This window comes from Periophthalmus magnuspinnatus, chromosome 1, assembly GCF_009829125.3.
Source record: "Periophthalmus magnuspinnatus isolate fPerMag1 chromosome 1, fPerMag1.2.pri, whole genome shotgun sequence".
Taxonomy (NCBI): domain Eukaryota; kingdom Metazoa; phylum Chordata; class Actinopteri; order Gobiiformes; family Gobiidae; genus Periophthalmus; species Periophthalmus magnuspinnatus.
In genome coordinates this window covers 24,039,735-24,066,846 of record NC_047126.1, presented here as the reverse complement: position 1 = coordinate 24,066,846, position 27,112 = coordinate 24,039,735, and the positions used below count along the sequence as shown (strand labels likewise).

The following is a 27,112-nucleotide window of genomic DNA, read 5'->3' as shown; positions in this document are numbered from 1 at the left end:
GTACATGCTGTAAGTGCTGCACGGAGCCATGGTTCAGCCTCACATACAAAGAATTACAATAATGCAGACACAACTTTACAAATGTGTGCATTTTTTTTTTTTTATAAAACTACATTTGGCAGCTTTAAGTACCTTCTGATATTCAACAAGACTGTCTCTGGATGTTTGCAGGGAAACCTTTAAACTCTTTTTTCCATTTCCTCTCAGTACATCTACATGTGCGCCTGACCTCATGCATAGTCTCATTAAGCCAAGGCTGTGCTATGGGCTTTGTGCACTTTCGTCTTAATGGAGCCACTGCATCTAAAACCTCTGTGCAAGTGTCAGTGAAATGAGAGAGCAGACCATCCGGTCTGGTGTTTTGTCAGTCATCTCTATTCATTGTTTTCTGGCACGTTCAATGCATCTGAAACTAAGAGGAAGTCATAAAGTTTATTGTGTGCACTTATTGACTTGGAGTCATGTCTCTGTGAGCAACATAAAATTCAATTTCCGCGAAGTGAAGAGATCAGTCAGGAGAAATGTTTATTAGCTAGCGATTTAGCAATCAAAAGGCCCAAGCAGAGAGTCACATCTTCAGGACCCCCCATAGAACTTTGCTAACTACTATCACTCCAGAATTGATAGTCCAAAGCCTTTACTCTCATTGAAAGGCCACAGCGTTTTCTGTACTTTTTGGACCACTTCCTCTGTGAGGAGACAGGAGAGCACAGCAGGTAGGCAGGGACTGATGCCAAGTAAGGAGGAAATCTGGATGCTTGATCCTCAAAATTGTGATGACGAAACCGTTTACGAGATCGCTTTAGATCAATAAGTGCCTGGCAATCAGAGATATATCGGCACAAAATATAAAGCAATGCCACAGCAAGCAACAATTTAAGCAGAACTGGCGCCATCTTGTCTCAGCAACAATGAATGTAGGGTACAAAGGAGGGACAGTGAATATATGGTATCTAGTTGTCTCCAGAGAGATATATTATAGCATAATACCTCCCTCTTCAAGTCATCTTTCCTTCTTCTTTCTCTTATTCCGAGCAAGGTCATGGTGCCAGCAGTCTTCAAATCAAATACTTCAAATTATAATTCTATTAATCTGGCATGGATGTCTTTTCTTCTTCTTCTTAACCAACACAGTACTGCCTCCAGATCTCATCATACAGGAAACATACTATTTATGGGTTTATAATTACATTAAAGACATATTAAGGTTCCTTATAGTGTACACCTAATGGCTGTATTGCACTGATAAAAAACAAGGCAAAGTAAGGAATGAGGTAAATCCCATTTGTAATTACTGGGCCCTTTAATGCAAACAAGTTGTTAGTTAGAGCATTTGCTTTTTTCTCTCTGCTAACAACAAGATGGCAAAACTGAGCCTGTATATACTTAGAAAAAACATCAGTCATAACAAGGCCATTCTCCCCCTCATCTGTAGATGGTTCTAAAACTGTAAAATCAATAGCTAAAATCTCTTAGGGCTGAGACACTTTAACTGTATATATATATATATATATATATATATATATATATATATATATATATATAAATTACTCATGACCTATAGATTCTCAAGGCTCAAAATCCAACTGTTGAACTTACAAATTTATAAATCATGCGCAATCTATTTTGTTACAGGTTTATGAACAACCGCGTTCCTCCACATAAGAGATACCAGCCCACAGAGTACGAGCATGCTGCCAACTGCGCCACTCATGCGGTACGAGAACTTCACCATCAGTAACTTAGACTTTTTAGAATGTTGACAACATTACATAGTGTCAACACTGTGTTTTTAGAGCAAGGGCAGCACAATGAAATGCCATTTAGCTTCTAACCAGAAGTGCAACGAAGCACATTCAGGTCCATAATGAAAACATAATGTTAATTTCTGTAAGTAGGTAGTTAGTAACAATTAAAGACTAATGATGATGATGATGTAGATGCTTAGCAGCCAGAAGTCAAACATTTATTTAGCATTAACATTAACAGAGCATCAGAGGAGTTGGGTAATGGCAGTTGAAGAGTCTGTGTTTGACCCATTTCGCTGGGTTGTTTGAGAGACCGGGTGGAAGGTGGAAAATATCAGCTATAATGTGATATTTGAAATGACCCAACTATGACCCAAACTATTGACCCAGTGTTTGGGTTAAGCAAAACAACCCAATTCTGTGAAAATAACCCAAAAAGGGAGCAAATGGGAAGAATTATAGAATATTGCATCTTTTTCTCATATGGTGCAGCCCTTCCTAAAATATTACACGTCTTACGAGAATGTTACTTATTTTTATCTACTTTCTTTATTAATGTTTGATGCTTTTTCACGGGTTTGTCTGTGTGTATCAGTTGTGGATAATCCCAAGTCTCCTGGGCAGCTTGGTGCTTCACTTCCTGTCCGAGGGCCAATGGGAGCGCGTGTCTGCCTGGCTATACGGGGCCGGCCTCAGCTCGCTCTTCATCATTTCCACCCTGTTCCACACTGTGTCCTGGAAGAAGAGCCACCTCCGGTAACGATGACACACGACACTGTCACATTCTAACATTTCAAATGACAATTTCTTTCAAGTGGGACTAAACACCTAAACTCTACCCACAAGCACATTTCAAATAGAGCTGCTAAACTGGGCAGTACCTGGAGGACTAAATAGTTGGTGCGTGATGTCACCAACTACTGGAAATTACAGAGGCCACTGAAGTCAGGACAAACTTTAGACGTTCTGACCAGAAAGTTCCATATTTACCAAGTTTGCTGTAAAGTTGCCAAAAATGACTATGGACAGTAGATAATACTATTAAAACACTATATACACAGTTTAGTAGCAAAAAAGTGGATTTAGTGTTTAGTTCTACTTTACCAAAAACATTATATGACCTCATTATAATTTTATAAGATTTAGAAATACCCCTATGCAGCTCAAATTACCTTGACAGAACTACCTCATTTTAAAGTCAAAGTTCTTTTTCCTCACTTACGTAATTATTCACTGCAAGTCTATAAGCACTTCTCTCACCTTTCAGACGCCAGAACAGAGTCACAGTAATGCAGTTACAACAACTAGCATACTAACAGTGCACTTCCTGGTTCACAGACAATAAAAACGCTTGATATTTTTTGATACAGACAGCACACACTGGTTTCATTTCTACCCTAAGAGCTGATTTTACAATATATCTGGACAAGACAGATTTTACTTGATTACATACAGCTCCTCCTGAATACAATTAATTAATTAATGTGATGTTATTGTCTTTATGTATGTACCAAAATGGAGATTGCTGCATAGCCTTGTGCAGCCTCTCCCTGGTGTTCTGAGACATGTTGTTGTTTGTGGTGCTCAGGTCTGTGGAGCAGTGCTTCCACATGTGTGACAGGATGGTTATCTACTTCTTCATCGCAGCCTCCTACGCCCCCTGGTGAGAACAGCTCTTCTCTGCTCTCAAGTGGATGATGGAAATGTTCCTGAATCCTTCCTCTCAAATACCAAAGTAGTGTGCTAACAGTTACCATGGTCACATAAAACTGTCAAAAAACTATTAAGATAGTCTGAAAACTCATGACCAACATGAGTTGTCATGGTCCTGTGTAGGTGTTTGATTGTCAACGAAAAGGTGAGAGTGACTACCTGAAAAACTGTTGGCTAATGCTAGCTAGCTTGTGACTGACATTAATGTTATGTGTAAAGTGTAAAAGACTTGTTTAACAACGCAAATCACTTGTTGTAGTTCCAACTAGGTCAGTGTTTCTCATGTGATTGTGTTAATGTAAAGCTCAGATTAAATTCTAACTTAACAGTAACAGAGCTTCAGACTGAGCAGTGCCTCCAGTTAGCTTCACACTCCCAGTTGATGACATCAGCTGCAGTGTCTTAATATTTTAGTCAATACAATCTAAAAGAATGTGGTGAAACATATCGTTTGACATTTAGCATGAGAATTGATTGTTGTATTTAACTGTATGTGTGTGTCTCAGGTTGAACCTGCGTGAGCTGGGGCCCTGGGCCTGTCACATGCGCTGGCTCGTCTGGGTCATGGCCTCCTTCGGCACCACCTATGTCTTCTTCTTCCACGAGAGGTAAGGCATTACTTAGATGGTTGAGTCCTTATATACTTTATATTTATTTTTACATAGTAAAGGTGCACTACGTAACTATCTTGGGGAAGGGTCTCTATTGCTTTGCCTGGAATCTATCTCCATGGAAACAAGCAGGTGACACCAAGTCTAAATCTATGGAGTAGCAAGCCCACCATAGTTTGTGACATTCAAAGCAAAGCAGTAACACATTGGAGGTGGCAGACCATCCACCAGAAAAGTTACATAGTTAACCTTTAAGTTAGCTTTGCATATGTAAAGTCTCCGTGTATCTGTAGTAGCTCTGCATAAAAATAGTATTTCTTCTATGGCTGTGGGAACAGGCATAGGAGAGAACATTCAGAGCAGTCAGTAGGGATTCATAGAACTATAGTTACATATTTCACATGGTTTGTGCATGTCCACTTTATGTGATTTATGCATGTCCACTTTATGAGTATCAGAGCTGACAGAGCATCTTAAAAGCCTAAGGCTATAGTCTGGCATATTTACATTTTTGAAATGAGCTTTCATATGCCATGTTTTCTCTAAACAAATGAATGAAACCCTTTATTGCCTGAGGGTAATTTGTCTTTTCACACTAGAGCACATAAAACACGTGTTAAAATACAGCCCATTAGTCAGAGCATAGCACCAGGAAGTTCCCGTGTGCCTGTCGACCACAGAGCTGCGCCTTGCACCATTCAAACACATTACACAGTAAAATAAATAAACATTACACGTATGTGTGTGTGTGTGTGTGTGTGTTTGCCTGTTTTTGTCTGTGTCAGGTACAAGCTGATGGAGCTGATCTGCTACACTGTGATGGGTGTGTTCCCTGCCCTGGTCATCCTTTCCATGGTGAGCTCCTCCACATTCACATGTATCAGAGAACAAAGTTGTATCACTTATTTTACTGTTCAGTAGAAATTATATAGGCTGGAGTGCAAAATCAACTGCTAAAAGTTGTATGCCACTTGTCCTATAGATTAGAGACAGGGTTAAGCCTGAACAATTCATGATAGAGACTTTGAAGCTGGGGTACACAACTTTATTCTTAGTTGTAGTCAAATACTGTTTTCATTCTTAAAATGGAAGATATTGTAAAAGTGGCACTTTGTAACCAATTCCAACCATTGTGCAGTGTTTGCATCTGTAAGTATTTTATCTAACACAAACCCAGAAGAAAGCTGTAAAAAACACTAGGATTGGCTGTGTATTGGCAGCCCACCCTATTTCACTTCAGTCAGAAAATATTGGTAACACTTTATCATACAGTAAAACAATTAAAAGATAGACATGGTGAATTTGTCTTTGTCTTAGACATGGTGAATTGAATTTTTTTTTTATTAAGGCTGTAAATATAGACTGTATATATAGATGGACACAGATAACCACGTCACATATAGGAAGTGAGCATGGGCGTTAAGTGGTTCCAATTCACTTTCTATTGAAAAAACATTGCCCCTCTGTAACTGCTGCTGAAAGGGTCGTCGTTCTGACCTTAAAATGTTTGTATTAACCTGCTGTACATGATCCTAGTGTTTTATTTCACTATTTTTCCCCATAAATCAAGATATGAACATGATTTCCCTGAGGTCATTCCCGCTACCGTTAGCAGGTTAGGTTTGATTGACAGCATTGCTGAGCACCCACCTTTGCCAAACCAGCGGTGCAAGTGGCATGGGCCGTTACCTTCAATACTCTCACTCCTGATTGGCTCTTTTGTTGCTATGATACATGCACTCAGATTTGTCAATATGAGCCCTGGTTGCAGGTACTGCAACTATAACTACTGTAGCTAGTTATAGCTACAGCTATAATTACTGCTAGCCTCAATTGGCTTCATTTGGCTGGAGCCGAACTCTCTGGGTGAACGCTCATTCAGTCCACCTTTTTATACAGACTAATGAGTCTATGGCTGTAAGTAGTGTAGTTATTATAAAGTGTTCAATAAATATTAGCTAACCCTATGTGTGTTGTATCCTTAGCCGGAACAGTCGGGCCTGTACGAGCTGCTGATGGGCGGCACCTGTTACTGCTTGGGCATGGTCTTCTTCAAGAGCGACGGCATTGTTCCGTTTGCCCATGCCATCTGGCACCTCTTTGTTGCCATGGGAGCCGCCGTGCACTACTACGCCATATGGAAGTACCTTTACGCCCCGCCGGCCAATCAGGTTCAGACGTCCAGATGACATCACCACTGACCAGGAAGTGACCCAGTGTTCAGCGAGACTAATGGCAAATGTGCAACTTTACACAAATGTGGTAGTGACATCTTGGTATGGGCATTTTTGTCTTTTAGTCCATTTTAGGATTTATTTATGCTTTATATATAGATTATTTTTAATTCTGAGCATTGCACATTATGTGATATATGACTGGAATCCAGAATACACATTTCTCTAATTGGATTAGTCCAATCAGGGACATGCACGGTCCGTCCGTATCAAAACAAATATGGCGGGTTTATTAGGAAAAAAATGGGAAAAAATATCACAAGGAACTGAAAACATTGCAAATCTCTACAGCAAAGCATTAAACCCTGTTAACCTGAGTTTAGCAAAAGTTGATCTTGTAAATGATGGGTGACCAATGAGCTCCTTCATTTCACATGCGTCACTGAAATAAATAAATCTGATTGGCCAATTATGTTTGGTTTTGACTTGAGACATGACAGCGGGAGTGTGGACCAGACTGACATCCCTGTATACAAAAAATACAAGGAGAAATCATTCTAGATTTGCCAGGCAATTTAGTTTATTGACAGTTTTTTTTAATAATATCATGTATGATAAACCTTACTGACTAAAACCAAAAATGGCCTATCCCAAAATCCACGTTGTCAAAAATGTTGCTAATCTTGCCGTATTGTATTTGTACTCACTTCAGCAGGTGATGGCTTCTATGATCATATTTATACACTGGGACAATAGAGTTTTATTTCATTTGACTAGTCCATGGTTGTTGCTGCTTATTTTTTTAATATTCAGGGGACAATTACCACTTGGCTCTGTGCACAATGGCACCTGACTAGTTCCAGTCACAAGTGCAGTTATTGAAGCCCCTTCCATTCCCATTATAACTCTATGGGGTTTTCGGAGACATGTGTAAACGTCAATGCTAAAGATCATTCGGTGTGGAGTGAGTTGCAGATGGATTATGACAATATGTCTCAATGCTAATGCTAACATAACATATTTACATTTTATATAAATAACTGAAATAATCTAAATATAACAGCTACTTTTAAAGGACCTGTACCTGATATTAATTTATTCTTGTGAGAAAAAAGTGACACTGTGAAATACAGTGTATTCATTTTACATAGCATTTTCTAGGGTAATAACTAACTTCAACTTTTTTGTTCGTATCATTCACCCCAAACACACAACATGAGCCACATGACAGGCCATTAGCTGATTGCCAAACATATTTCCATGACAACGAGCTTCAAGTGGACAGAGTCCCCTAAATAGACATGCACTCGTCCACTTCCCTGATGCTATTCGTGTTGTTCTTTACTTTCACCTGTGGCTATGTGTGCAGGTGACAGCAGAAAAAAACTTTTTAAACGACACATAGACAGACCAAGGGTCACCTGTGCAGGTGGAAACGTGTCGCTGATATTAAGTTGATTCAGAATGGGACTCCTGAGTTCACATCGTCCCAAGTACTCTCTCTCGGAGTGAATGTTCTTTTATGTCAACCTAATTTTACTTTATGTAGGTCTATTTAATTATTTTGATCTTAATTCCAGTTAGCATTAGCTTTGAGACACAAACGCCCTCCTTTACAATTGTCCTGCTGCGTTGTAGTCACATAATTAACATGGTGTCAGTTATTATCCAGCTGTAACATTGTTAGCGACTGGAGCTAGCTGTGCACTACTGTGCACTGAGCCAATTATGACATATTACATTACTGTGGTGCACATTCACTATACAACATACTGTGCTGTGTCAAAGAAAATCTGTTTACATCATAATGAAAATGTATGTATTGCTTAGAGGTAATGGAAAGTAAGTTATATCATTTATTGATATTGTCAAAGTTGAATATTTATTTTGAATATTTCTTAGTATATAGGAGGAATTCTCTTTATTTACTGTGTTCGATACTCTATACGTATATTCATGATTATTTTAGTGTTTTTTGATGAACATAACCTACATTTAATTTAATTTATCTAAATATGAAGATTGTTATGATCATTTTTATTATATATATTTATATATAACTGATACATCGTATTATCTTGTAAAGACATGCGTTACTATGAATTATGACTGAATTTACATTTTAGAACTGTGCTATTTCTACGGTCTAGAGTTGATGTACTTATAGTTACCAGTGTTGTTGAAGCCATTGCCTTTGTATACGGATTTTTCCACTTTTTTGCATTATGACAGATTCAACACTGCCATTCACTACTGCCACAGACCTACAGCACACCACTACCAACAGGGAAAAAAATATGTATTAAAGGTCCTATATTATGCAAAATTGACTCCTGTGAGCTTTAAGCCATGTTATAATGTTGTTACCTCATCAAAAACATAACAGGGGTTTTGTGTTTTGTTTTATTCACCCATGTTTGAGTAAATCTTTATCATTAGTCTGTTTACATCTCCAAAACTCAAAATTCCACCTTGTGATGTCACAAAGCGGTAGTTTTCAAATTAACAGCTACCTTTTACCTTTTGTTCAGTAGATTTAGGCAGGGCTGAAAAGATCCACATGGTTCTAGTGAAGATGTGTGCAGTTTAAAAACGCAGGGGGACACTTCCTGTATTACCACATGACATCACAACGTGGAATAGAGTGTTTTCTGTTTGAGGGAAGAATTCAACCTAAAATATGCAAGGTTTGTTTGTTAAATATATGTGAATGGAACAAAACACAACTCTGGGTGTGTTTTGATGAGGAAACAACATTATAATATGAACCAGAAAACTGCATAATAAGGGCCCTTTAATAATTATTTAAATATAAGTTTGTTTGGAGTCATCTCAGGTGTGGCTATGAGCTAACAGGGCCTATGAATCCAAAGTCAATGTTTACAAGTGAACGCCTTGAAGACGAAACTCAAATGTGCTTATTTACTGTTGGGTATGGACATATATGAATCAGCTTGTGTTCTATTGTAACTGTGGTCAGAACTGTGTTGTGGAGAGCATGGTTAATTTTGGCTGGATGTCGATTGGTTTTAATCACAAAGTCTGTTGGCAGCTAGCAATTAGCATAGCTCCTTTACTTACACTTGGACCCTTGTCGTATTTTATTTACGTCGAAGGATTCCTCATTGTTGGAGTCTGAATTGGCTCCCAGTTTAGAGTCAAAAACAAGGAAGAAATACAGAAGCTCCACTGCAAAAATTAAGCTATAGATTAGATAAGAAGACCAAAGCAAAACAGATGTTGAAATTAAAGGTGCACACTGTAACTTTTCCACCACCTTCTTACCTCCATGGAAATGTTATTGCTTTGTTTGATGTTCCACTGTATGGCATTAAACAGATATATTTTGCATTTATTTCATGAGTGGGGGGTCACCTCTCTATAGATCTGACCTGTAAACTTGGCATCACCTACCAGACCCCCTACCTGAAAAGTTACATAGTGCACCTTTAGGGAATTTAAGGGAACTTCAAATATTGAACATTGATACATCTAAAATGAAGAAGTCTACAGCATTTTAGGTGCTGCCTAAATGACAATTTTAAAGCACTGCCAGGACACACTGTGACAAGGACCGCGAGAGAAAAGTGCCACTGCCAGTAAAGCATTAATGCATGAGACAATAATAATAACAATAATAATTACTGAATTTAATCAGAGGTGGGTAGTACTCAGTAACGTTTACTCAGTTACATTTACTTGAGTAACTAAAGAAATTGTACTTTTCCAGCGCTTACTCCTACTTCAGTAATATTTTTTTTTAATGGAAGTAACATTACTCTTCTTACTTGAGTAAAAGTTGTTGTAGATTTCACAGGGGGAAGATTAACCACATTATAAAAGGCTTTATGTTGATAGTATGAATTTTATTTGTGTCTCTTGCTCAACTCCTTCAGGTATGATTTAGTTGCTCTCCTTTTTGTCTTGAAAACACTAGATTTTGTGCATCATTTAACGTTTTGTTCTTCAAATGACATTAACTAACTAAATTATAACTCAGATATTGCGTGCCGACAGTTACTTACATGAGTGTTAGCTTCCCCCAATACTTTATACGATACTCTTCCTTGAGTCATTTCTTGTACCACTACTTTGTAATTCTACCTGAGTAATATTATTTAGAAGTAATAGTACTCTTACTTGGCTACTCTACCCACCTCTGGTTTTTATCCTGTTCTTTCCCATTTCTATAATAGCCAAATGATCCATTCTTTTGCACATTATTCACAGTATATGTTTACACTGCCACTTTGCCCCTTTAAAGGTGCAATATAACAGAGATACAATGTCACTAGATGTAGTTTGGGTTATCTATGTTTTTTAATTCTTATTATTATATATTACAGTTGAAAGATGCAGTTAAAGGTCCCATATTACACAAAATGGACTCTTGTGAGCTTTAAGCCATATTATAATGTTGTTACCTCATCAAAGACGTATCCAGACTTGGGTTTGGTTTCATTCACACAAGTTTGAGTAACCCTTTATCATGAGGCTACAACTCCAAAGCTCAAAATATTCTGCTCCACCTTGTGATGTCATGTAGTGGTAGTGGTTAACTGCTACATTTTACCTTTTGTTTCGTAAAGATTAGAAATTCCAGGGTGGAAATGATCTAAATGATTCCAGTGAAGGTGCATGGAGTTTAAAAGTGGAGCACTTCCTGTATTACCACATGACATCACAAGATGGAACAGAGTGTTTGAGAGAAGGACTCTAGTCTAAATATGCAGGTTTGTGTACATGAAAGTCAACACAGATGCAGGTATGTTTTTGATGAGGAAATGGCATTATAACAGATCAGAAAGTAGCGTAATATGGGGCCTTTAAATAAAAATGTTTGACATGTATTGAAAGAACTGTACTGGCTTCAGCTGTTGTACTCATGACAATAGCATAATCTGGATAGTTACAACTTTAGCAATTCATCTGTTTAATCATTTCTGTGTTGTGTTATTAGCATATATAATTGTTTTTGTTTTAGAGCTGTAGTCAACTAAAGAACTTCAACCAAAGAGCCAATCCGGAGCCAGGCTGTTGAAGATGAGGCCCCTTCCCGCCCACACCGCTGGTTTAGAAGGGGCGCGGTTAGCAGTGCTTTAAATCAAACATGTTGCTAATGTTAGCAGGAGCGACCTCGGGGAAAGAAGGCACCTGATTGGTCTGCCATTAATATCTTGATTTATGGACAAAATAGCAAAATAAAAACACCCGGATCATGTAGAATTGGTTAATAAGAACATTTTAACAAAATGATGGGACTGACAGCAATTACAGAGAGAGGAGCGACAGGTTTTCAATAGAAAGTGAACTGGAGTCGATGGAGCCAGAAGCACGCCCCTGTTCACTTCCTATTTGTAATGCGGTGGCTAGTCTCTGGGCCATAGTCTGCTGTGTAAAAGCGACAGTTGTTGTGACTGTATAGCTGTGAGTCAGTTTCTGTGTTTTTGAGCTCTGTGGAGAACAGCTCATAACTCTTACTCTTTGTGAATTTGGTAAATTGCAGGGCCAAGTAAAGTTGAATAGAGCACATTTGTACAGTAAAAACAGCTGAAAGTTATTTATTTAGGTTTTTTTTGTTTGTTTGTTTATGGTGTATTTATTTTCACTATTTCCAAGGTGTACTTATAATTTAATAATCATTTTTAAAACTTATTTTTGTTTTTTTTTCTGTAACAGCTGGAGCCAGTTCTCTTCCTATACCTACCCACTGTCCATCTTTCCTGTGCTAAACATATTCTCTAAACAGTATTACACTTTCATGTAATTCTAGATTTATTCAGAGGTCTTGTGCCTGTGGTGCTTGTGCTGTGATAAGCCAATATGATGCCAACAGTACTTACGTATCTTTTCTATTATTAAAAAAATATATAATAATAAAGCCTTTTCATGCACTTTCATTTCGACTCATTGTTCAAACATTCTAGTATTTACATTTAGCCATGCACGGTACTTTTAAACTTGTATCCCGCTGCACTGATGCTAGTGCTATAATGTGTGAATACCAGTAAAATACAGACACATAGAATAGAACAGAATGTTGCTTGGACTCAGGGGCAGGACGGTTAGTTCCTGTGGCCTTTCATGACATGGAGCTCACAATTATAACAACCAGATCATGCTCCTTCACACAGATGCAGGTATGCACTATAAAGACTCTAAACACATCTCACGGCTCTCCCCCTATCCTTTCTGGGGAGCCCGTAGCTATGCTGTAGCTTTACCTCTGTGAGAATCAACAAAAAAAAGGCTTTACATTTCATGGTCCTCTTTGACTTTTAGATCAGAAACAAACATGCTTACAACTGTATTATTATTATTATTATTATTATTATTATTATTATTATTATTATTATTATTATTATTATTATTATTATTATTATTATTATTATTATTAAGGATTAAAACAATTCATATAGTGCATAAGATAAATGCCATTGCCCTATATCTTCCTTAATTTGCCTTGAATAAAATAAAAGTTACCTTCACTAGGGCATTAAACTAATGATGTCATACCTGAAGAGGCAACCCCACTCTCCGAATGTATGTTTTTCAATTTTACAATTTTTTTTTTTTCGCAAATAAAAATGCTACATTATTAAGTTTAATGTCATACTGTGGAACATCACAGATGAGGCAATAGCATCTCCATGGACACAAAAAGGTTATATAGTGAACCTTTAGTTTTTAACAGGAAAAATAAATAAATAAACCTAAATTTAAAGATAACTGAATTTGGGCAAAAATGTTCCACTGGGTTTGGGGAATTAATCTAATTACTTAAATAATTTATGTTTAAAAATAATAATAATAATAATAATAATAATAATAATAATAATGAAAATGAGGTTTGTCAGACAACACGTTGACTCCTGACTTTTTAATTAGCAAAGCTGGGGATTCTTATGCAATAAAATAAAAACACATTCTACAGAAATATATAGGGCCTAATTTAGTGTATGAAAATTATATTACATATCTATACAAATATAGTAGTTTACAATGTATTTTTTCCCCTGTTTGAAAGAAAGTCCAGAGTTTGTTTTATTTATTTATTTTTGTTTTTTTATGGATATAGCCTTTCTATGGTCTTTAAATGAACAAATAACACGGCAGACACCAGTATAAATGCTACACCGGCAGTAACCAGCAGACGGAGACATTTCCCTGCATCCCCCCGTCTAAAGGCAGTCAAACGCGGCCAGACAGGAGCAGGTGCGCCTCTTCATCCGAAACTCTCCGAAGGTAACCCCAGCCGGCAGCAACGCCACAGCTTCGGCTATTTCCGCCTCCGCTCGGCTGCTCCTCAACGCTGAACAGCCGCTGCTCTGTATGTATGTGGGAATGCGGTGGTTCACTTGACTGTGCCGAAGGCGGTAGGTCGGTAGGTAGGTAGGGCACGGCACGGCACGCCACAGCACGGCACGACAACCAAGGAAACCGGAGCTGTCTGGGGCTGGCTCCTGTCCCACTTAACGGTCTGTTTTTTTAGGGATGTGGGTCAGGCTTTCGGACGGAACGCAGCAGCTGGGTGTTTCCCCCCGGTCCCGGAGATTTTCTTGCCCTGTGGCGGGGTTATGAGAGAGGATTCCCCGTCAGCAGCAGCAGCAACAGCAGCAGCAGCAGCAGCAGCATGGAGCAACGCAGTGCAGGCAGCGTGAGTTGAGCACACACATTGCCCCTACGACCCCCTCGGGACTGGGCTTGCCACTACTGGAATTCAACTTTCCTCCGGCCAACTAGCTTACCCACCACCTTTTAATTACAGGTAGACGGACCGCAGCGTGAAATTGACATGACAGCAATGGCGTTTCCGTTGTGTTTTCGTTGGAATATGTTTTAAAACCGGCTGTGAATGTATATTGTTAGGAATTAATGGTACGGAATAAGCGTTTTGGGGCAGGGTTGTTAGCTAACGGTGCACCCTGCGCGGATTAATTTCTTGAGAATGTTCGGCCGCCTTTTGTTGCTACGGCGGTTGCTACGGACGACCGCACGAGCCTGAAGTCGTAAACAGCGCTAGTCCTGGTTCAGTTCTGGTTTAGACCGGGTTTAGTCTCGGTTTAGACCGGGTTTAGTCCTGGTTGGGTTAAATGTAGTCAAGGTGTCGACCAAGTCAGTCCTGGTGCAGTCCTAGTTTAGATATGGTTTATTCCTGATGTGGTTCTGGTTTTGTCCTATTTTATTTGTAATGTAGATTTAATGTTGATTGTTGGTTAGACCGGGTGTAGTCCTGGTTTGGTCCAGCTTTAGTCTAATACGCCCTTGGGTTTGGATTTGGACTTGGTGTTGGGTTACTGGTGTGATTGAATCCTGGTTTAGTCTTGGTTTAAACCTGACTTGGTCCTGGTCTAGTCTGAGACCTAAACAAAGCTATTTTCTAAAAGTAAAAAAATAAAAATAAAATGCAAGCCATATAGGACAGGTTAGTTGAGCAGTTTAATTTTGACCTTTGAATTTGAATGGAAAAGGCATTGGACAAGTTGTATTTTGGGACTGTTACCTATCCCATCTCTTCTCCCACAATACAGCTACTGTTATTGTGCTCTTGGGCAAGACACATAACCTACCTTGGGTTCAGTCTCTGTGCACACTGGTGTAACGGTTGATGTAGGTCATAGAGTGTCCAATTGAGGAACAAAAGTGCATTACTTGGTTCACACTGTTATAATGCTTTTTCACAATCTTCTGCTGCAAAATAGACAATATGTCCTTATTTGTCCTACATTTCTATGTTAGGCGGACCTAAATTTACATTACACAGCACAGGCAGAAATGCAAAGGGTTCATACAGTGTGGCTAGGCGATTGTTGTCACAATACTAAAATTTCCAACTCAATTTTGATAATAAAGAATAGACTTGATATTCACTACTGATTCCGATACCACAATGATAATAAAAAGCACAGTTTAGAATGTGATTTCCAACAATAAATCGTAGTACTTTATTTTATATTACCACATGATCTTATATCTGCGTTCCTCAGTCGTCCAGGTAGATTCCATAGTGATCCTTGGACGTATACTAGTCTATGTGAGCTGATGCTTGCTCTGATACAACTCACAATCATTCTAAAGCTATTTTGGAAAGGTTAATTTCTGTCCTGTGTATGTGACTTTTTAGTACTAATCAATACTAGTTTTAGTATCGATTAGTATCTGATTTTTCGATACTTTTGACTACCTTAGCAGACAACCAAAATAGGCTACTTAAATTTAAGAAAATGTATTCACAATTTCCAGGACATTCTACACAGTATTACAGTGATGAGCAGTTAGTTAGGGTTGTGCTGGTTAACTGTATTTCGACAAAAAAAAAATCTCACACGACACCATGACACGTATCCAAAATAGTCTGCAAAGTTTACACAAAAAAATGTAGATTTGATTATTTCAAAAATAAAATTAAAGTTAATATTCCTAGAGCTGCAATATGACAAAGTAACAAATATTTTACGATGTTTTATACCTCTTTTGACAAAGTAAATTCAAAATGAATTTAAAGTAAACATACCTACAATCATGAACAGACATTTGGAATATTATATTTAAGTCACATTAGCAGAAGCACAATTGGAAAAAAAAAAAAAAAGTTCTTCATTTCTAGCTATATGAACATTGCTACATCAATAATTTTGACAAATATTGCGCAGCCCTTGTTTTTATGCACACAGTTGCTTCCAAGATTGAGTTAACCACAGCCAAGTAGCCAGATTAACATGGATTAAGGGGCTTTTTAAATAGTCACGTTATCCCGGCAGCGCTTGCACAGTCAGCTAGCATACAACAACATTCTTTAGGCTTGTATAGAAAAAAATCAGTTTGCAGATGAATGCAGTATGAGTGGATTTGGTGAAGTCAAATTAAAATAAAAAGCTCGTTCTCACAGATTCAGTGATGTACTGTAGAGGTGGTCCCATGGCCAAGGCGATCGTCGGTCAAAGAGTTCATGCTGTGCCAGGAGAAGCATGATTCGAATACTAGGGATACAAAGCATATGTGACTGGAAGGAACTGGAATTCTTTAAAAATATATTTATTTGTTTTGCATTTTATAATTATTGTATTTATTTTTTTTAATTTTAATATCCTTATTTTTTCTAATTAGTTAATTTTGAAATAGAGTTTCAGCAACATTTTTAAAGGTGCGCTGTATAACTTTTCTGGTGGGGGAGTATGCATGCTCCATTGTGTATATTAAAGGCAAATCAATAAAATCTCCATGGAGACAAGTAGATGGTGGTGCACTGTCCACCAGGAAGGTTACACTGTGCACATTTTATAATATCCCACTGTAAGGCGTTAAACTTATCTATCTCAATGGAGACTAGCAGGCAATGGCGACCAGGTCAAGTGGTTACGAGTCAGATCTGTGAAGATCAGACTCGTAACCACTCACTGTAAGAACTCTTCAGAAAAACACAAAAAAATGCAAGATAGATATGTTTAATGCTATACTGTTGAACACTCAAAGCAAAGTTATTGCATTTCCATGGAGACAAGCAGGTGGCAGACGTCCTTCATTACATAGTGTGTCTTTAGTTTCAGATTTTTCAAAAAATATATTTAGATCATTTTTTATTGTTCCCTTTGAGATGAACAATTTCAGGAAAAAACTTGTTAATATTGTTTCCCTTAAAATATTATTATCTAATATTGTTTTAACCTGATTAGATACCACATCTTGTGTTCAGAGAAATTTTAGCAATTGGGCATAGAGATGTCATTCAATATCAAATTTTACTGTTTAGTGCAATTACTGTAAGAAAAAACACCACAATTTAACAATTATTGATGCCATGACTAAACAACCGTGAAGTCTTCAAAGAGGGGGTATTTTACTTGTATATATTAACTGCTAACACAAAACATGTGTAGGTATTTGAAAATACTATATTCACCAAAAACAACATATTAAAATGTTTTATACGTTTTTCTTAAGTAGTTCTTACAATTGTATTATCCTGAATAATAATAATGATTAATTAACCAAATAATCTTGTGTCCTGATTTGGGCAAAATGCAGCAGTAGCTTATTGCATATGCTTATATGACGCTTTATACTTAGTATAAAGGGTGATATAACCTTACATAGTTTTAAATGCTTGTTTTTGGTTTGCTCTCTGCTTCTCCATTGCAGTGAGAGCTGTAATGTGGTCATATTTTGTGCATTTCTGTGCACACGAGCAACAGTTCCTTACATAAGTCTCCAGACCGGCTGTGCTTCATGTGCAAGCCTCCTGTAAGCCTGAGTATGGACAGCATCAGTATGTGGGATAAGATGTCTGCAATAGGCTGTCAGTATCAGTATGTATTAGAGTTGTTGAAAGTACTGAAAACTAGATAATAATCAATACTAACTAGTATTATCAGTACAAGTATAAGTCCACATAAACTACTGTAGGACCACTATGGGACCTACCTGAACAACTAAGGAATTAGACAGATATGAGGCCACATGCTAATATAAAAGAAAGTACTACCATTTAATGTTGAAAATCACATTCTCTTATCTAAATAAAGAGCGTTTCTTATTGTCACCGTAGCATTGGAATCAGTATTGAGTATCGAGTCTATTCCCTTGTATCAAGTAGAGTTTGAAATTTCAGTATTGTGACTTAATGTAGTGTATTTAATTTAGAGGTTTTGATGCACACTGCTGTGTGTGAGTTTATATTACTGAAGACAGTATTTCATAAAATCATTGTGCATGACTTTTAATGATTAAAGGCTTAAAAACGTGCAAAACAAAACTGAAAAGTTTTGCAGCAGTCCAAACTTATTCCTCACTTTCCCAATGTATTATAATTACTCCTAATCCTAATTATTCACTGCAATGTGTCTATAAACATTTTTTTACAACAGAGGCCAGAGCAGGATTGCTGATATGGTAATGCTAGCAACAACTAGCTAACAGTGCATTAGTCTTACTTCCTGGAGAGCAGATGTTAAAAATGTTTTGTAATTAGATGCAGACAGCACATAGAGGTCTCATTTTGACCTCAAAGGCTGCTTTTGTAATATACCTGTACTGTAGCAAGACAAATTTACCTTTACTTTATTACATGAAAAAATTTTTTACTAAATGATTTAGTGGATGTTATGGAGATGAAAGAGAGACAAACAGGGGACACAACCAAGTATTTTTTTTTTTTTTTTTTAGCATTAAGTAATTTCCCATTTCTATAATAACCAAATGACGTAATTGGAAAAAAAAGCATCTTTATTAAAATCTGGCATAGTTACACTGATATTACAGATGTACATTAATATGCACTGTTCATATTAAATAAATAATAAATTAAAGGTAGAAGTGTTTGAAGCCATTCCAGGCAAACCAGTAATGCAGCCACCGGGCTCTCACACACTCCTATTATGTTTGCACTGGCTCCCAGTCTCTTATCCAACTGATTTTAAAATCCTTTTATTTGTTTTAAAATGCCTCCAAGGCTCCAATTTATCTGTCCAACCTGCTTTAGGTCTATGCCCCTGCACGCACAGTCAGGTCAGCAGATCACTCCTTGTTAGTGGTCAAAGAGAAAACTTAAAGGGGACCGCTTCTTTTCTGCCCTGGGTCCACTGCCTCTGCACCTTAGCCAGGCCGAGTCACTTTCTGTTTTGAAGTCAGCTTTTAAAAGTCACCTGTTCTCTTTAGTGTTTGTTTCTGATTAAAATGTCAACTTTTAGTGTTACGTGTCTTTATGTGGTTCGTTATGTGGTTGTGGTTGTTCTGTGTCTGTGTAATTTATAGTATAAAGTGCAACATAAATATAGTTGGACTGGACTGGAATAATATCTCCATGAAACAAGCAGGTGATGCATGTGCCACCAGAACAGTTACATATTGCACCTTTAGTTTCTCTTGTGGGTATATTTCTTCTGGAAAAAAAGAAATCAGATCATTCATAGTATCAATACCTGCTCAAATGAGAATCTAGTTTAGATGAAAATGTTAATAATGATTGTTATCTAGGAATAAATATTGAATTATTAGCGTTAGAATTGTTTAGATATATTGTTAATCTAACTTCCCTCTTTTTTGTGTGTGCAGTGTGACAGGTGACAGAGTCATGAAACCTGGGCTGTTCTGATCTCCTCTGCGTGAACTCCAGCGGGTGCAGATTTGGCTGCACGTCCCCGGCATCACCATGTTTTACGGCTCGTCCTCTGGGGCCAGCATGTCCCTGCCCTCCAAGAGTCGCCTCAAGAGACAGAGCAGGACCTTCACGCAGGTATATGAGCACTAATGCAGTTATGTCCCGCTCAATCACATCAGCCCTCCATCAGATACAGGCAGAGCTGACCTCATGCTCACCTACACACGCACATAGATACAGTAGCTCTGACTCCTTTCTACTATGACAGGTACATATAAATACAGTAGCTCTGTCTCCTCTTTGTTGTGTGCTTTGATAGGTGCACATAGATACAGTAGCTCTTACTCCTGTTTGCTGCGTGCTGTGGCAGGTGCTGTACCGTACCCTGAGTTACCGGGACCGTGTGCCCACAGAGGTGGGTACTAACACCAGGGACAGAGACAAACGCTCCACAGAGGAGCCCCCTGAGCGACCACCTGATGACCCTGCAGAACTATCCACTCAGAGCTCTGCCCCTGGGGTTCTCAAGATTTTTGGAGACGAGATCTGTGCAGGGGCCAACTACAAGAGCGTCCTGGCCACGCCCCGATCCAGTGCACAGGAGCTGGTGAAGGAGGCTCTGGATCGCTACTCCCTTAACAAGGACGCGGCGCACTGCTACGTGCTCTGTGATGTCATCGGGCGCCTGGAGGTGGGCGGGGGCGTGGGGGGCGTCAGCTGGAGGACTGAGTGTTTACGGGCTCTAGGGGACAATGAGAAGCCTTTGCTGCTCCAGGAACTGTGGAAGCCCAGAGAGGGACACGCCCGGCGTTTTGAGCTCCGAAGGAGGGCCGAGGTGGAGGAGCTTAATGCCAAGGACAAGGACACCATCACTGCAGGTGAGGCTCACTAACATAAGCACTGGCCCGCTACTGATAGAGTTGAGGAGGGTGAGACTTCTGCTCTAAAGTGTCAAGTCCAGCTGTATCTGACAGCTTGTGTGGCCTGCGTGAATGTGGTAAAAGTACAGAGGCAGCACTGATCTGACTGGTGGAATGAAAGATGAGTCCTTCACAACAGCACGTTGTATCTCACACCTCAGCTGCTTTTATGAATGACACTCACTAATAGTACTCAGCTAGTACTCAAGGAGTACTCAGAAGGTACTCAGCTTGTACTCAGCTAGTACTTAAGTAGTTCATCAGGCCTGGGGACTGTGTGAAATGTACAGATGGAGCAGTAGTTTGTAGACACAGGTATGAGTGTGCAATTGTGTATAACATTCTCACAGCATTCAGCATTCTGTTCACTTGGATCAATGAACAAGTGCTGCAGCAAGGGATCAACAGTATCCATTGGATATTGAGTTTGTATTACTTTTAGAAAAGTACCATAACATGTTAGAAAGTGTGTTATTTATTATACACACATAATTAGAGTTAAAGGTTTTGTTTGGGCTCTTGGTTGGATTATCATCTTTACACTAGAGATGCACAGATCCAGCTCTACCAGCTCTCATACTGATCCTCGATACTGATCAATACTAAAAAAAAATTTCCTTCAAACTAAATACATTTTTGAACAGAGGGTGGTTCTTTTAGTAAGTCAGTGGTCTTATGAACAGATCCCTCATGATCTGTGCATCCCTACTCCCCATGTTGAAGCTGTTTAGTGACACTAGCTTATGTATAGTGTTTATCCTATACATGTGGTGAAGATTCGAGAATTCTGACTGTAGAGTTTCTTGATTTTGTCACTAACACTTTGATTGTTGTGTTGCAGTTTCTGATCTCTTTGGTTATAGGTTTCCTTCTCTTCTGCTTGTGTGAGCACCTGTGGGGGATTAGAATGGTTTTGCAGGATTTTGTATCAACATACATGTTTATAAGCATTTAAAGTTTTGTTTTAGCAATAATTTACATGGGTTAAAGCATTTAGTTGAGATGCTATGATTTGCTATCTAACTGATGTGATGTTGACAGAAGATCCTGTATCAAACTTATTTATTGCAGCTTTTGTTTTAAAGCACCTCCCCTTGTGCATTGCAGAAATAAATATCTAAAATTGTTAAAATGACTGAGATTGAAGACGTTTTGAAGCCTTAAATTGTATTTAATCATAAGGTCCTGTTTTACTTATTCAATGTTATTTTGCCACTACTTAATAATAACTCCACCTTAATAAACCTTAATAAAGCATGGGCAAAGACTTAATTAACTTAATTAGCTTTGTGCCTGTCAACCTCACTGTTAGCATCATTATTTCCTGTCCAAATGAATCTCTATGGGTTTTTTACCAAGTCCCACTAAAATGAATAAACCCACAAATTAAAGATAAGGCAGTGGACAGGGAGTGGTGGATAGATCTCTCTAACGACATTTTAAGACTAAACAAATGAGGTGAATACCTCACCAGAGGACTCTTGTGTGTTTAGAAAGACTGATATTTGTGTGTCTTAGGCAAATTTTGAGGCATAATAAATATTATAACAATGCCACAAACTGCTACATATAAAAACAATCAGATAGTCATTACATGAATTTATTTGAATTTTAATAGGTTGTTTATTTAACAATTTTTTCTTTTAATAAAAAGTTAGCATTAGCTTTTAGACACAGTGAGCTACCTAGTGTCCTGCTGTGCACAGAGCGTATTAAGGGGTAGCATTAGGAGGTAGGGTATTAATTAAGCACTTATTAAGCCTGAATCTTTCTCAATAAACTATTTGCTCATTTTGAATCATTTTGTTCATGCTTTACTAAGGCTTGTTTTGATGTTCTTGGTCAGTTTCAATAGACATTTTCATATTTCTAGTATAGCCATTACAAAATTACTTGTCATTTGAAGAAGAAAGAAAGAGAAAACTTTAGCTTTACATATTTTTGCAGTCTAGTAAATAAATAAATCAATCCAACGTAGTCCACACCACTAAAATCCGAATCCCAGTTATTTCAACAGGTGTTTATTTGTGCAGTGCCGCTCCACAGTGCATGCCTGCTGTCCCTGTGCTCTGGTGTGTCTCTGAGCCCTCCCTCCCCTGTTCCCTGTCCCCTCCCCACTCCCCTGTCTCAGCTGTAGGCCGAGCCCCTCACTTCCTGGCCGCTCTAATGGGTCGGTCCGGGCTGGGCAAACTCAGGAGCTCCCCCCTGCGCTCCGGCCGAGTGCCACAGTCCGGCTCCAAAGGTGGGGACTGTTCTCAGGTAGGGGGGCTGTCTGTCATCACCATGGATACCACCTCTACCTGTGTCGTCCACAGCAACACAACTCATTCTCAGTGACGAGTGTGCATGTGCTAGGGGTGGGAATTTATAAAACTATCTCGGTTCCAAGCAAGACAGAATTTTATTTTTAATAAGAATCTTAAAAACACGACATGACTTGGTAAATAACTTTTTGACAATTGGCTCTATTCATAACATTTCCAGGCTAGTTGGGACTTTTGCCAAGTCGCGGTAAAATAAAGCAGTGGAGGGCAAGTTTCAGATCGATTGCTGATAACTGTAGTAACATTTTTGTTTAATAAGTGGGTGTTTTGTCTCAAAGCTAATGCTAACCCAAGTATAATAATAATAAAATTGAAGTGGGGTTGATACCACCACAGCCGGAACTAACCAAGTTATGTTGTTCACAGAGCTAATTCCTCCTCTGGAATGAGAAGCCCATGCTCAGTCATTTAGCTTTATCCATCAAATATCAAAATTGACTAATCAAGATGGCTTTGGAGAGAAAAGATCATTAAATGTCACAATAATATATTGCAGACTGTCTGTCTTTAGAAAAACAGACACAATATAAAGTAGTTTTATACACTGATTGACATAAAGAACAAATGTAATTCATTACTTACTTATTATATTTGCCTGGTGTAGTTTACATGGTCTTGAGTAGCTTTGCTTTGGAATTTCATGAGTTAGAACTTAAAATGCCTACTTAGAAAAAAAACTAACAAAAAAACAGACATCTTTACACAGCCTCAGTGCTCAATATACTCTGATCTGGTGCAGCTTGTCATCTACTGGCAGCAGAAGGAATTTACCACAGCAATTAATACAACAATTAATATTATATCATTATAAGTAATGAGGAACATGTCTAGACATGGTAATGTAAGCGTGCAGCAGTAATTAGTGCGATTTGATAGCAGAAATGCTTAAAACAAGTCTGCCAATGATTTATGGATTTAAAAACTGTGCAGGGTTTTTATCTATGACATCGCAATCCAGGAAAAATTTGAGTGGAGTGTTTGGTAAGGCTCATAGGCAGAACTTTTTAGAGGATTACCGAAACCAGCGTAAATGAAACAAAATATTATTTAAGTATTTTATTCAATTATTATATTCAAAATCAGACATTTTTCAACTTGTATAAGGTTGTACATAACATCTCTATCATGACCAAAAGGGTTTAGGCTGAAGTAAAAATTACTTATATTGCCTAAGCCTATTTAATGATAATGCACAAAAATTCCAAAAAAAAGCAGCATGTCATTTCTACAACATATGTCTCAATATCTAAACAAAAGAAAAACTACAAACCACGGCAGTTCACATGAATCATTCCTGAGTCCTGTAATTTTCAAAAAGTAATGTTTTATACCTCTTTTAAATGCTTCTATTGTGTAGGAGCTTTTTAATTTATCATCAAGGCTGTTCCACATACTAACCCCTCGAACAGAAATACAATGATGTTTTTTACTGGTTCTAGTCTAAGACGATATTGACTCTCTCTGTGTTCAAATAACATCTGTAAACAAGGGGGGAGTTTATGATTATATGCCTTATACATCATTACGGCTGTGCTCAAATGAACAAGATCAGACAATTTTACTAGTTTTAACTTAACAAAAATAGGATTTAACTTAACAAAAATATGTATGTTTTTGAAGAGGGAAAAATATTCTAACATGGTTAAAAGCTAAAAAAAACACAACTTTTTTGAGCTATTCATTTGTATGGGTAGAGTGCTCGCTGCAACATCAGTCCTGAAAAACTAACTGTCGGTTATACCTGCACATACAATGTCGTCTACTATGGACCAGGACACTTACCTTGAAATCTTGTCGATGGTGTTGTTCTCCCGAGTTGCCCACCCCTGTGTGAGCCCTGCATGTCCTGTGAGCCCTCATCCAACCACAGGGGTTGTTGGATTCACTGTGTCATTCACTTCAGATGTGTTCATTTCCGCTGACTCACTGTTTGACTGACTGTTTAAATGTACTCGTGTCACCTGTCTGTTATGGAATGTCTGAGGTTTTTAGATTATACACTGCAAAACAGGTATTTTCTACATGTGCTAAATGACTTGTATTTACAATATTAAAGTGGAAATAAACACTGCCCAGCTTAGCAGTTCTATTTGATATGTGGTTGTGGGTGAAGTTTAGGTGTTTAGCCCCTCTTTAATCTTAATGAATAAAGTTAGAAACTTTGTTTTACTTTAAGCAGTGTCTTTTACCAAGTTAGAAAGTTACGGGGCAGTATGTCAAAAATAAACATGGGGTTCAGTATTGAATGAATATTAAAAATACAGACTTTAAATCAGTACCATTTATCTCACACAAAAATCCTCAAAAGTCTGAACTCTCCTCCAAACAACATGTTTTAACTGATAGAGGATTGGCTGTAGACCTCTCCATTAAAAAGACCCAAGCCGATCAGTGACAATTAGTAATGGCTGTCTTGATATTGACTGAAATATCAGACTAAACGGCTACCTAAACAGGGCTGCAACAATTAATTGAAATTCACAACTATTCAACCACTGAAATAATAGTTAACTATTTTGATCATTGTTGTTCTTTATTTCAAACAGACTATAACACTTAAGCTTTGTTAGGAAATCAAGTGTTATTTCAAATATAGCAACATCAAAAATTAGTCAAGAAGCATATATTCTTTAGCAAGAAGCTTCCAATTGGCATAATTTATCTTTCAAGAGGGGTATTTTACATTTATGGGTTACTGACATTACTGGTATTAACATGTTTTATAAGTTTCACTTTTGTTTTTCGTTTTTATTTAAAATTGATCTCCAAGTACAATAAAAATAAAAGTAGTTGACTACTAAAATAATCGTTAGTTGTTGCCCTGCTAATCAAGGTCTGATCAATTACTTTTTGCTTTAGAAAAAGGCTACTTACTAAACCAGGACAATACCAGGTCCAAGACAGTTTTGGAGCAACTGCTCTGGTTATTTATTACATGTAATAAAGAAAAAGTAAAGACTACAAATCCAAGTCATTTAACTCCAGTAGACAGCCCAGATTTGTGGTGTATTCTCCCCTCCCCTGTCTTATCCCTTCTCTTCGGTCTCTACCCTCCGCAGATATCAACGCCCAGGCCCGCAAGCTCCAGAGAAATAGGGCCAAAGGGACACTTACCCTGCCCCGCTCTGGCACCTCGTCGCTTTGCCGCAGCCTGAGCGAGACAAGCCTCAACCAGGTGGGCCCCAGCCTTCTCAATGCAAAACAGCAGTGTCTAACTTGCTAACATAAAGTGGCATGAATTTACATAAAATTAGAATATTACTGTAGATTTGAATAGTTTTGACTCGATGTTTACTTGTCTGACCTATGTTCTATAGCTTGTTTTGTGACATTTGTGGTTTTAAATGGCCTATATTACACACATTTTTAATCTATGTTAATGTTGTTTCCTCTTTAAAAACATACCTGGAGTTGTATTCTTTTTCATTCACGCATGTTTAATACACAAACTCTGCATATTTAGGCCTCTTACTGTCAAACTGAAAACACTCTGTTCCACCTTTTGATGTCATGTAATAATACAGGAAATGCTCCATTATGTTTTTAAACTCCATACACCCTCACTAGAATCATTTGAATAATTTCAGCTCTAGATTTGCCAATCTCTACTGAAAAAAGGTAAAAGAAAGCAGTTAACTTGAAAACTACTACTACATGCCATCACAAGGTGGAACAGAGCATTTGAACTTTGGAGATGTAGACAGACTAATAATAAAGAGTTATTCAAACGTGTGAATGAAACAAAACACAATTCAGGGTATGTTTTTGATGGGGTAACATTATAATATGGCTTAAAGCTCACAAGAATCAATTTTGTGTAATATAGGACCTTTAAGATTTAAGAAAAAAAAAGAAAAACAAGTGTCTATACATCAATGCTGAAAATTTGTCAAAATAAGATACATATTGTGGACTGACACACAGCTTGGAGTGGGTGAGGAGCCGAAGCGATACTACTCCACGCTGCCCGGGCCTCTGCGATCCCGAGAGCGAGAGGTGTCAAGCGGACGCAGGAAAGAGGACAGCCATGGAGGAGGAGGGGTGCGCCACTCTTTGTACCAGTCCCCTCACCTGCTTTTGCTACAGGGATACAACCGCCAGGTCAGACAGGCTGTGGAACATCAGCCAGGCCAGCTCTCTCTTTTTACTCTCAACTCATATCATGTATCTGTATCTCTCCATCGTTAATTGACTTTCTCCCAAAGTGTTGGGACTAAATCGATTACAGTCAGGGGAGGGTGTCATGTGGCAAAAACTGTCAAGATGGTGGTGGAAACAAAGCAATCATTTCTCTCTGAGCTGTTTTCTTCTGCTGAATGACCAATACATGATTTTAACTGCTGTAACTGGCAGTCTTTCTACTAGGGCTACTGTCGACCAAAAATTGTATTAGTCGAATAATCATTATATTTCATAGCGTTATTAGTGAACAACTTGGACAAGGTATGAAAACCTTAGATATTTCACGAAAACTTGAGCGTGATCATCGTACTATTAAGAGATTTGTAGCTGATTCAGAGCACACA

The 27,112-nt window shown here is 38.1% G+C and overlaps 2 protein-coding genes across 4 annotated transcripts in view; both read left to right on the top strand.

Moving 5' to 3' along the window:
• The first annotated feature begins 1,612 nt into the window (after positions 1 to 1,612).
• LOC117374505 (monocyte to macrophage differentiation factor 2-like) lies at positions 1,613 to 6,303 on the top strand. Its single transcript, XM_033970648.2, has 6 exons — positions 1,613 to 1,717; positions 2,344 to 2,504; positions 3,337 to 3,411; positions 3,968 to 4,069; positions 4,858 to 4,927; positions 6,058 to 6,303. The coding sequence occupies exons 1-6, from the start codon at positions 1,613 to 1,615 to the stop codon at positions 6,259 to 6,261; spliced, it is 717 nt and encodes a 238-aa protein (XP_033826539.1). The 3' UTR covers positions 6,262 to 6,303.
• Positions 6,304 to 13,556: 7,253 nt separating this feature from the next.
• radil (Ras association and DIL domains) overlaps positions 13,557 to 27,112 on the top strand; it is a 43,562-nt gene continuing 30,006 nt past the window's right edge. For 2 of the 3 annotated variants that reach the window (XM_033975825.2, XM_033975817.2), the window contains exons 1-6: positions 13,557 to 13,903; positions 19,297 to 19,477; positions 19,713 to 20,220; positions 22,394 to 22,504; positions 25,646 to 25,761; positions 26,511 to 26,687. In XM_033975825.2, the coding sequence (XP_033831716.1) occupies positions 19,394 to 19,477; positions 19,713 to 20,220; positions 22,394 to 22,504; positions 25,646 to 25,761; positions 26,511 to 26,687 (996 nt within the window). In that variant the 5' untranslated portion in view covers positions 13,557 to 13,903; positions 19,297 to 19,393. The remainder of the gene's footprint in view (positions 13,904 to 19,296; positions 19,478 to 19,712; positions 20,221 to 22,393; positions 22,505 to 25,645; positions 25,762 to 26,510; positions 26,688 to 27,112) is intronic. The other variant, XM_033975831.2, reaches the window with a different exon arrangement.